The sequence below is a fragment of the Notothenia rossii genome (assembly GCF_949606895.1).
Source record: "Notothenia rossii genome assembly, chromosome: 4".
In the NCBI taxonomy this organism is placed as follows: domain Eukaryota; kingdom Metazoa; phylum Chordata; class Actinopteri; order Perciformes; family Nototheniidae; genus Notothenia; species Notothenia rossii.
In genome coordinates, this window is record NC_136902.1 from 64,492,657 (window position 1) to 64,504,089 (window position 11,433).

Genomic DNA, 11,433 nt, shown 5'->3' on the forward strand with positions numbered 1-11,433 from the left:
ATCCACAGATTTCTCACCTCCTCGCTCTTCCCCTTCACTAGATGTAACCCCGTTAGCCAACGGCTCTGCTCCTAACGGTGACCTAGGCAACAAGCCCGTCCTCATCCCCAACGGTGGGCCCAGCACTGTTGTGCCCTATAACCCAGAGACGCCCTTCGCCAACGGGGTCTCCAACGGACACATCACACCCATGCAGGAGAGCCCCTTCATTGGATACATCATCGCCATGCACAGAAAGATGGTGGGAAAACGAAAGCAGCGTGCTGGGATGGAAGATGGATTGATAGATGGATGGATGGAAGATGGGTGGAGGGAGGAATGGAAGATGGATGGATGGAAGAATGGAGGATGGATGAATGGAGGAATGGAAGATGGATGGAGGAATGGAAGATGGATGGATGGATGGAGGAATGGAAGATGGAGGGAAGAGTGGAAGATGGATGGATGGAGGGAGGGAGGAATGGAAGATGGATGGATGGATGGAGGGAGGGAGGAATGGAAGATGGATGGATGGCTGGAGGGAGGAATGGAAGATGGATGGATGGATGTTGTTTTTTTATTATTATAAAAAGAACGAAGGTTTCATATTATACAAGGCCTGCTTCTTGATTTATTTGTACTTATATTCTGCTAGTTTGTGTTTCTACTTTGAGTGACCTATACAGTATATGGACAAACAGATTCAATAAATATAATGTTTATTTAGAAATGAATGGATGAATGATGTTAGGTATACTATGTACCGTAATTTTCTTCGGACTATAAGCCGCGCCTTTTTTCCCATTTTTCGACGCTGCGGCTTATATAACGGTGCGGCTAATCTATGGATTTTTACAGCTAACAGCCACTAGAAAAGGGTGAGACAGGTAGCGCGCAAAAGTAAAAGTGGAACCGAGAGTGGTACGAGAGACAGAACGAGAGCAAGACAGACAGACATTACGAGAGCGAGACAGTTTGTCCTCGTACCACTGGTTGAAAACCACTGCTGTAGATCACTGCCGGTACGTGCGCTGGGAGCGCACCGTTTAAGTTTGAAAGTTTAAAAGTTTGTGTGTCTGAAACGCTATGTGATACAGTACAGTTTACACAGCACAGTACATGTTCTGTAGCTACTATTGCACTAAATGGTAACACTTGAATACGTTATGCAAATATGCAACTTGTTTGTTGAAATGTTAATAAATGGGAGCTTCCTCAAACAGCCATCTCTTTCCTGACAATCCCCTCTGTGCACGAACCCTTACATATGGTAATTAAACATTAAAACACCTGCGGCTTATAGTCCAGTGCGGCTTATATATGTACACATCATTCAATTTAGCTGCTGCGGCTTATATTCAGGTGTGCCTTATAGTCCGAAAATTACGGTAAGTCCCAAATGATATAACTTCCTGTTTGTGTTGTCCCTTCAGATGCGTACGGAGCTGTACTTCCTGTCCTCTCAGAAGAACCGGGCCAGTCTGTTTGGCATGCCGCTCATCGTTCCATGCACTGTCCACACCAATAAGAAGGATCTGTACGACGCCGTCTGGATCCAAGTGTCCCGTCTGGCCAGCCCCCTCCCCCCACAGGAGGCCAGCAACCACGCCCAGGACTGGTACGAACACACCTCTTCTCCATCTTCCTTTCAACATGTTTTAGTTTTCACCAGGCATTTATTCCCTCCTTCCACAGATCGAAGACAAAGATACCAATATAACTAAATCACAAGCCTTTAACGTCATCTGCACAGCGTAATATCCTAATTCCCATTAGGTACCCTACACCATCACAAAAGCTATATTAAAAACAATACATGCTTATATACAACTTTTTCCCCTCTCATATCCATCTACTGTATCTTTATCTACAAAAAAAGGCCAGAATAATCGTCTTTAAAATGTCTTCTATATACATACCAACAAATCTGCCACTTCTTTATGCTGTCATCTGAGCACACATACCTACATATTTACACTCCCATACTACATTTCTAAGCTAGCTAAACACAATACAAGGCTAGTATCTTAGCACTTAAATAACAGGGAGGAAATTGTCACAGACTTTTTGTAGCAGTGAAGATATTAGGAATGACCTGAGCCGATCCAGACAATAAGAATCAAGGGTTATTATATATTATTATATAAAAGCAGAAGGCAGTTTCAAAATATTGACATCTGCACTAACAGTGTACTTGAATTGATTTGATCTTCTTCTAACCTGCAGTGACGACAGTATGGGCTACCAATACCCCTTCACTCTACGGGTGGTGGGAAAGGACGGCACCTCCTGTGCCTGGTGTCCTTGGTACAGGTAAGGCACCCAAACCATGTATCTGCTGGTTTAAGACCACTTTGTCTAGATTTTGATTTGAAATGATCCTATTTTAATTGATTAGAGCAAGTATGTAACATAAACATTTATCATAAAACATTTGATGTATAAAATACTGCAAAATGAATGCATGATATCTGTTTTCCCAGGTTCTGTCGAGGCTGTACAATAGAGTGTTCAGAGGACAGAGCCTCTGTAGGAAATGCTTACATAGCTGTGGACTGGGACCCAACCGCCCTGCACCTCCGCTACCAGACTTCCCAGGAGAGGGTAAAACACACACACACACACACACACACACACACACACACACACACACACACACACACACACACACCTGTTTAAACGTCCTTGGGTTTATGAAAGACGCAATATAAACGTCAGTTATTATTATTAAGGTCTGAGACCAGAGGTCGGCGAAGACCCTATTGAAATCGGTCGCGCAGCGACCGATAAACCTGCGAAAAACACCCCAAAACACCCAAAAAACGGGAAAACAACCGGAAAAAGCACAGAAAAGGTTCGGAAATCATGACGGCTGATAGGCCGCGCGAGCACGTGACTGCAACTCGCATAATTTATATCGTTACGATCAATTTAGATAACCATACAAAACCCACAAAAAACAGGGAAAACGAGGGGCAAAAGCCCATTAAAAGTGGCCTAAATCATGGCAGTAGGTAGCTCATGCGACTACAGTGAGGTGGGCGTAGTGTTTAATTGGTTCCGGAACTTTGCGTCAAAAATTGCGTAGGCCACGCCCACTTCAATTTTTAACGTTAACTCCCCCTACTTTAACTTTCACGTAAACAAACCAAACTCGCTACGCATATCTAGGGTGCGGAGACGGACCAAAAAGCCTCTTGGAGGAGTATAAAATAACGTACAGGAAGTCGGCCATTTTGAATTTGGCGTTGGAAAAACGCGATTTATCGCGTTTTTCGTCCTCCGCGCAAAATCTATCTTCCCCCACGGACTTTATCCGTACGACTCGACGTGCGGACAACAGTCTGCGGAGCGTCGAAGACCCTGAATGCAGCTTTAATTATTATTATAATTATGATTATTTTTCAAATTAAGCAGTCGAGGCATTTCCCATGAAACGTTAAAAACACAATTTTGTGTGTTGACTGTGAAGTTCTTTTTTTATCAACACATGTTTATTATCAGCCACTTATCTTGTGACTCCTTATAATGAAAAGTGTAATGGCAATAGTTACTTTCTCTGAAACATTATTTCATCTAGCACAGTTTTTCTTTCAGTCAGTCTCCGACATTCAAGAGCTGCATTTGAAAAAAAGAATAAAGATAAAATGTAGCCTCACCATGTTCAGTTTCCTCACCATACTGGCCTCTCCGCAGATTGTGGAGGAACACTGCAGTGTGGAGCAGTCGCGTCGGGCCCAGGCTGAGCCCATCAGCTTGGACAGCTGCCTGAAGGCCTTCACCAGCGAGGAGGAGCTGGGTGAGGACGAGCTCTACTACTGCTCCAAGTGCAAGACGCACCGGCTGGCCACTAAGAAGCTGGACCTCTGGAGGCTGCCGCCCATGCTGGTCAGTGGCTCACTCATACGTCTGGCTCACTTTGAGTAGAACCCTACATGTTTTTTAATATTTACTGCTTGAAAATAGTTCAAGGATGTATGTTCTCTTATCCAGATTGTCCACCTGAAGCGCTTCCAGTTTGTAAATGGCCGTTGGATCAAATCCCAGAAGATTGTCAAGTTCCCGAGGCAGAATTTTGACCCCAGCGCCTTCCTGGCCCCCAGAGACCTGGAGCAGCGCTGTCTTCACTCCCGCAGCCAGAGCGAGGATCTGCTGAGGGTCGGAGAAGACAACCTGTCCTCCATCTCTGCCCCCGCTGGCTTCTGCAACCTTCCCAAAGATACCACAGGTTAAAGGCTACTATTTAGTTATGGCAAGCCACTCGTGCACTGAGGCAGCTCATATTTTTAAAGAGACCATTTGTAATGGTGTGTTTGATGACAAAGAGCATGATGGCTTGTGAAACTACGGTAAATGGACAGGCCAATGGAAGTTAGTAGTCGTAAGGGCTCCTTCGACTACAAGCAATGGGATTCTTTCGCCGGATTTTGAAATATTGCAGAAAGTAGGATCTTTGGCCAACACGCATTGATGATACTTACATGTTTTATTCAGCAGGATTACCTCCACATATTAACATCACTTTTATGATTTTTGATGCATAAATGCAATAGCCATAAGTAGAAGTCTAGGCTATAAACAAACTACATGACTGTTTAGAACTTTACGTCACCATCGCTAAGCTAAAGGCAGCTAATGTTCCACGTGCAGACATGGAGTGGGCAAAATCAGCCACTTGTTAACAACCACCCTATTCAAGACACATAGAAGCTTCAGATATTCACCGGTGGGGTATTTACTGGCGTTTCTTTATGTCATAGAAAGAAACGTTTAAATCGTGTAAGCTTGTATTGAATCTAACCAAAAATCCTTCAAAGAAACCATTGACTTTGAGACAAGGAAGCTTGAAGTACCAAAACGCAAATTAATTAGCGGGTTCAGTTCTCATTCCTGGATGAGCAGAGCAGAGGCCTAACAGCAGAGGAAGTGTATTTAATTATTGGTTTTCCCAACAGCCTCTCCCGCCTCAAGCAGGAAGTCGGCACCTTCTCTCAGCCGGACCAGCAGCCCCTCTGGCAGCCCAAAGAGCGGGGGCCGCAGGCCAGGCCGACTACGCCTGCCCCAGCTGGGCAGCCGGCACCGCCTCTCCAACAGCAAAGAGAGCCTGGATGGAGCCGCTAATCCTGAGGCAGAGCATTCAGAGACTGAGGGGAGCACAGCAGGTCTTCCAGGTTTAGGAGATTTGATCGTGTCGGACGCATCATGCGGTACTGAGGCGTCCAGCAGCCACTGTGACGTAGTCCTGATGAACGGAGAGGGCAACGGGCTGGGCTCAGACTGCAGCACGGAGAGCAGCATGGACCCTGACAACTCCCTGCTCCAGCACAGAGACAACATTTGTCTGGATGCCATCTACAACCTCTATGCAATATCTGTAAGAATCCCACACCAACAGTATCAAAGAGTATTGTTAGCATCGCTCAATAAGCTTTTTCTTATAATGCATTTCTCCTTTCTCTCGTCAGTGCCATTCAGGAATCATGGGAGGAGGCCACTATGTGACATATGCCAAAAATCCCAAAGATAAATGGTACTGTTACAATGACAGCAGCTGTAAGGTAAGACACTGTATATTCTGTTCCCACAACTAATAGCATACTATTCATTGATGTATTTTAACTATTGCCATGATTACCGGGCCAAACATATAGTACAACATCCACAGTCAGTGCCTATGAAGAGACTTTTTGTTTTGTTTTGTACTATTTTGTAATTAGAGGAATTTCAGTGTTTAACCCCCACCCACAAGCTGGCATTTCAGGGATATTCCACAGACTTTAGCTCCTTTAAGGCAGGGTAGCAAATTGTCAGGATGTCACAAGAACAAATACTGCGGTAGCTTAGGTACCGGGGGCTCGAGACTAAGTAAAACTAAGTATTGCGTTAAATTATAATATTGTGAAATAATTGTTTCTTGGTGAAAGATTTAGAAAAAATACAGTTATTGAGATGGAGACATTTTCACAGCAATATGAAATAGATATTAGGGAGGGAATTGTGAAATAGCAATGGTATTGCTATTGACCACAAAATGTCTGGTACCGTGACTTTTGTAAGTCAATATCATAGCAATTAATGTTTTCAAACCGATAGACAGAATAAAGAGTTTTAAAATGTAAACTAAATCTTTGCAAACTGAATATAAGGAGCATGTGGACATTCTTGACTTTGGAGGCATCTAGTGGTGGATGCACACAACACCACATCTAAAATATGCCTGTAGGGTTTAACAGATCGTCAAAGGGGTTGTTACAACAGTTAAATCAACCTAATCACTCACATTCTTTCTGTGTTCCCTACAGGAAGTGCACAATGAGGAGATCGACACCGACTCGGCCTACATCCTCTTCTACGAGCAGCAGGGGGTCGACTACTCCCAGTTCCTGCCAAAGATCGATGGCAAGAAGATGGCCGACACCAGTAGCATGGATGAAGACTTTGAGTCCGACTACAAGAAATACTGTGTGCTCCAGTGATCGCACCTCGTCTTCCATCATCCGGCACTACACCCGCTCTCCGCTCCCGCCTGCAGTCGTTCTGAAGAATTCTCTCAAACTGCTAATGACCGGAGTCGGATGTCCTGTGCTCTCTGTCTTTAGAGATGCACCTCAGCACTTTCTACACTTGATCGCATACATATTTCAGTGCAAAGGTTTGTCAAGACAACAGTGGAGCCCTGGCGAAAGCACTAAAACTGTCGCACTTTGCTGAGCCCGACAAAACAAACCCCCCCGCCCCTTCTCCTCAACCCCCGCCAGAACATACATGTAACACATACTTGCATACTAACACATCTCTGAATGTTTGCCAGTATAGCCAAGTCATGAAGTGACGTTGCTTTGTCATTGTGCATATTTCGCTGATGTCAGAATGAAAAAAAAAAAACACCAGGGTTCCACATGTGATCTGAGCCTAGATATCTGACCAGTAGAAGGAAAACAATGAAGTGTAAGTGCAAAGCCAATGATTGGATACAGTTTAAATGCCAAAATGTACGGTGGCTGACACATGCAAACGCGCTACATCAGCACTTTCAAAAACAATGTAAAGATCAGAACACAAATGTGCCAAAACACATGCAGATGAAGGAACATCTTCACCAACTTGACCCAACATGCGCAGCGTTTACTTATAGCGGTCGTAAACGAAACATTACAAATAAAAAAAGATCAAAACGGAAATTGGGACACTAAAAAGTGATGCACACAGCTGGGACCTTAGCGCTTGTGGACGTTCGGATTAAAGTTGGCCAACAATCACTGTCACTGGAAACTTACCTAAAATGAAGGTTTTGTTGGCATATTTTATCAATGTGATCACATGATTCCTTCTGATATTATTTGGTAATAATATCATTGGGTAGCTAGCTAGCATAGCAAACCTAGTCATTTCAAGGATACTGACGCGACACTTAAAATGATCAAACAGGCTACCTATGCCAACAGAGCCAACTTTATAATGTCGGAACATCAACAAGCACTCCGGTCCCACCTGTGTGCATCACTTTTTAGTGTCCCCGTTTCCGTTGCGCTTTGGGTTTCATCTTTTTTTTTTTTCAGCGTTTCGATTATGCAGCGATTGTAGTAAACGCTGCGCTTGTGTTTTGAAGTTGGCATAGATGTTTCCTCATTTGCACATTTGTGTTTTTTTATTTGTATCGTCTTTGAAACTGCAGCCCCCTATCCTAATGGATACAGCCACCGTACAAGTGTAAACGGGGCCAAGAGTTTAAAAAAAACGGTGTCAAATTTGATGCCGCAGTTCAACATGATGTTGATGTGATACTATGACTATGACTATAAGCTTTTAAAAAGTTTCAAAGGTTTTATTTGCAAAAATGTCACTAGGGTAAGTCACATGCTACCTCAACGCCTCCTGCAGTCTGTCAGCCAACTGTACCCTAAAACGTCTGTGACAGTATTAATTGTAATACACAAAATGCAACTTTACAGTCATGGTACACACATTTCAGCTCCCCCTCTTCTAGGACACTCACAGGTCCTGATGCGAACATAAAATTAGGCATTTTTACCAAATTGTGTTCCATTCCACAGCTGCCAAATATCAGTGGTGATTTGTGAAATGTTGATCTGTTTGTCCCAATATCGTCTACTCTTGAAGTATCACTCTGGGTTTATTTAGGACAGGTGCCATGAATTCAAAATAGACACACTTAAAGATACAGTATATGTTTAATTTTTTCTGCAAATACGTTGTTTTATAAAATATTTATTTTATTGTTTTTTTTTTATGTTAAGGCAGGCTTCAGTAGCTACTTCAGGTTAGGAATGGATATTTGTCTCAAAGCTACACAAGGCTGGTCTTAACAGCGCTCTCGCAACATGAGCTTTCCACCTGCTGCCATTCTCAACTGTTGACACTCATCTCGTATACTAATGTCCATATACCCTCCAGTAAGAAGCCAGAATATTTGGGGCATTGGGAATCAATTGATTGTACTTACAAAAGGATTTAAAGATTTTATTCAACTTAAAATGCTACTCCACTGGTTTAGCATAGCACTCCTACAACATAGGCCAGTATAAAAAAAGGATACAAATGTATAGTTCAGAACATCTTATTTTTTATCCCACATATTACATTTTCTTGTCCATACTTGGCACCTACATTACCAACTCAACCATCAAGAGTTTGGTCAATCCCACTTCTTTTTAACTTCACACCCCTAGATTTTTTCCATTTTCAGACTTGCAGTCTTTAACTCCAACAAACACAAGTAATATCACATGAGGGCATTTATCATATCACATATGTAGAGGTTCTCGCCGATACCTGGCAGCAGACTTTTATGGGTGAACTCAATTTTCGTTTAATGCCAGAATGCCAGAAGTCTGTTATTCACCCTCTCTGGTGGACTCGTTCACCTCTTTTTTGTGCTTATTTGCTCCCGTAACCGCGCCAACTGACATCTCAGTATCTGGAAGTACAAGTGAAAACTACAAAGGTCACCAAAAAAAAATATTTTCATGCTTCTCACCCATATGAGAAATATTGGTGTGCAGTTAATGCACCTGCCCCTTTGTGGTAAGCAAAATATCCATAAAACTTCTCTAAAATCTGGATTACCATCTAGCTGAAGTGGGCCAACTCTATCATTGCCCCAAAGCCAATTGGATATATTTCCAATGTTTTCGGTGCACCTTTTAAAACCTTCATTCATACCAAACATTAAGGCCCTGCTGTGTTGGGGCCTTGTGTCAAAATGTAGTTATTGTGCTTTTAGTATTCTACATCTACCATATCGAACTCGTAATAGACAATGAAAACGAAGGGAGGTGCCCACTGCCCATCTTTGCCCAGACAAGGTAGACAAATAACAGCCAATGATTTCCTGTGAAAGAAGTGAGATAGAACATTGGAACATTTCTAGAAAGGGTGACATCATTGGATACTAATTACATGGGACATACACACAGTGTTTAATTGATGCATGGCAAGCATGTATTTCAAATGCAGTTGATTTCATTTTTTATTTTGTTTGTTTTGAAATTCCTTTAGAAATCAACTCGATACACACTGTACAGAATGCAGCCACACCAAAACTTCAGTCCCCATAAACCCACTGCCATCGGATGCTTTCAGTTTGATGTGCATTTATTCTTCAAAAGAAATATGGCCTGTGGAACCTGTTGAGAGATGGTCAGATCTGTAAAAACTTCCCTCAACAATGGACCCAACATGAAAATTACGTTTTACGTTTTTTTCTAAATACTGGTTTCAATTACGTTAAAATTCAGTCCCTTCTTTTTATCTGAAGCTTTGGCTTCTTAATGTGACTGTGGAGGTTGATTTGAAAGGTTTTGCAGTGTTGACTCACGGTGGAGCTTTGTGTCTGGTGTGTAGCAGCGAGTGGAGCTCCTCCTGAGCTGGGCTCGGTCTAATCACTGTGAACAGACAGCGGCGGTCAGTCAGCGGTTCCCCACTTTGTCTTCGAGGTCACAGGAGATGATTCTGTGTTTTTAGATGCTGTATTTATGATGAGAAGGCGTCTTTTATGGATGTGTTTTGGAGAGATATATGTCACTGAATTCAACTTTATTTTCCTTTGCCAAGTACGTTTGTTGAACAAATGGAAATGTACAGATGATTGCTATTTATGTATGCTTGCTCAGCTCTTTTTGTCCTCCACCCACCTGCCTTTGCACCGAGCTGTAGATGATGTCCAGTTTGTGTCGGTGTTTTAAACGTCATCACATGGCTCAAAGGGAAAACTTTCCTGAGGATTAGTCTCTTGAGAACCCTGTTTTTAATGTTCGCTTGATTTAAAGGTGCAATAGCTGTCAAGTTTTTTTGTGGCTGTGAACATCCCCTTAAACTTGTGTGATGCTATAATGACCAAACCTGTAGCCTAAACTGTATTATCTCAAATAAAACTTAAGTTCATTTCAGCAACAGCATTCTGTCATCCAGGAACTAAAAGAATTTCTGCCCAACGGAGCTCAACTTTGACATTTAAATTGGGTGAACACCCATTTTGCTAACTAAAGAAATAATATCTTAAGCCCTTCCCCATCCCCAAAAGCCCCCCCCCCCATCTCGCCCCGCCCCCCCAGAAGGCAGTGCAATCTACTACTGAGCTGTCTGTCAGTGTCTGTAGCCTCTTTTTATTTAAGTTCAGTTTTGTTGGATTTGAACAACACGTGTTAATTTAAATAACTTTTTTGTAAGGTGTTTGTTGAAAGAAAGTGACGTTGCACTGACATGAAAACGTGTACATAAAAAAATGTGTTTTGTAAATAAGCCAATGAAAACTATGTATTTGAATATGAACTGTACAAAATACTGTACTTGTAGTTGTATATGGAGTGATACTGTTCATCTGTAACAAAATACCCAAGCAACAAATTAAATTCTGCAGAGGAAACGATGATGGCTAAATTAAATGTGTTTTTATTTGTGTGTGTGTCCAAAAGCAGATTTAGCTTTTAAAGGAGGCAGGTTCAATATTTTATGTTCCTCACCCGATTCGTACTTTTAATTTGTTCTATCTATAGCCAATCAGATGTCTCCTCAATTCTAAGCCAATCACATGAGCGCGCCCCCGGGTAGATTTATTGCGTTCATGACGTAGCGCTTCATGTACGCATTTTGCGCAGTCCGGAGCTGACAGGTCCATGGAGCCTGCCTGCAGGCGCTAATCTCAGGACACCTCCACTCTCAGTACATTGCCACTTTCCGAACAGGAAATGCACGCAAATACAAGCCTTTATATTATTAAGGTACAGCGCCACTTTCCGAACCATTGATGAATGCTTGTGTGTACACACAAACGGCAGGCAAAACCGTTTTAAATGTGTGTTTCATGTATGGCGAATACAGCTACTTTATTTATGTCTGTATGAAGTTGTTGTGAGTGTGGAGGGAGCAGCTACAGGTTAGCTTAGCCTAATCGATCAGTGCACTACGAAGCCAGTGCTAGACAGTGAACTGTCA

General features: G+C 42.6%; 1 protein-coding gene across 6 annotated transcripts in view; it reads left to right on the plus strand.

Moving 5' to 3' along the window:
• usp32 (ubiquitin specific peptidase 32) overlaps positions 1-10,868 on the plus strand; it is an 81,476-nt gene extending 70,608 nt beyond the window's left edge. For all 6 annotated transcript variants that reach the window (XM_079674319.1, XM_079674320.1, XM_079674324.1 and 3 more), the window contains exons 26-34: positions 42-241; positions 1,413-1,597; positions 2,206-2,292; positions 2,463-2,583; positions 3,676-3,867; positions 3,973-4,207; positions 4,935-5,353; positions 5,445-5,537; positions 6,282-10,868. In XM_079674319.1, the coding sequence (XP_079530445.1) occupies positions 42-241; positions 1,413-1,597; positions 2,206-2,292; positions 2,463-2,583; positions 3,676-3,867; positions 3,973-4,207; positions 4,935-5,353; positions 5,445-5,537; positions 6,282-6,455 (1,706 nt within the window). In that variant the 3' untranslated portion in view covers positions 6,456-10,868. The remainder of the gene's footprint in view (positions 1-41; positions 242-1,412; positions 1,598-2,205; positions 2,293-2,462; positions 2,584-3,675; positions 3,868-3,972; positions 4,208-4,934; positions 5,354-5,444; positions 5,538-6,281) is intronic.
• The last annotated feature ends 565 nt before the right edge of the window (positions 10,869-11,433 follow it).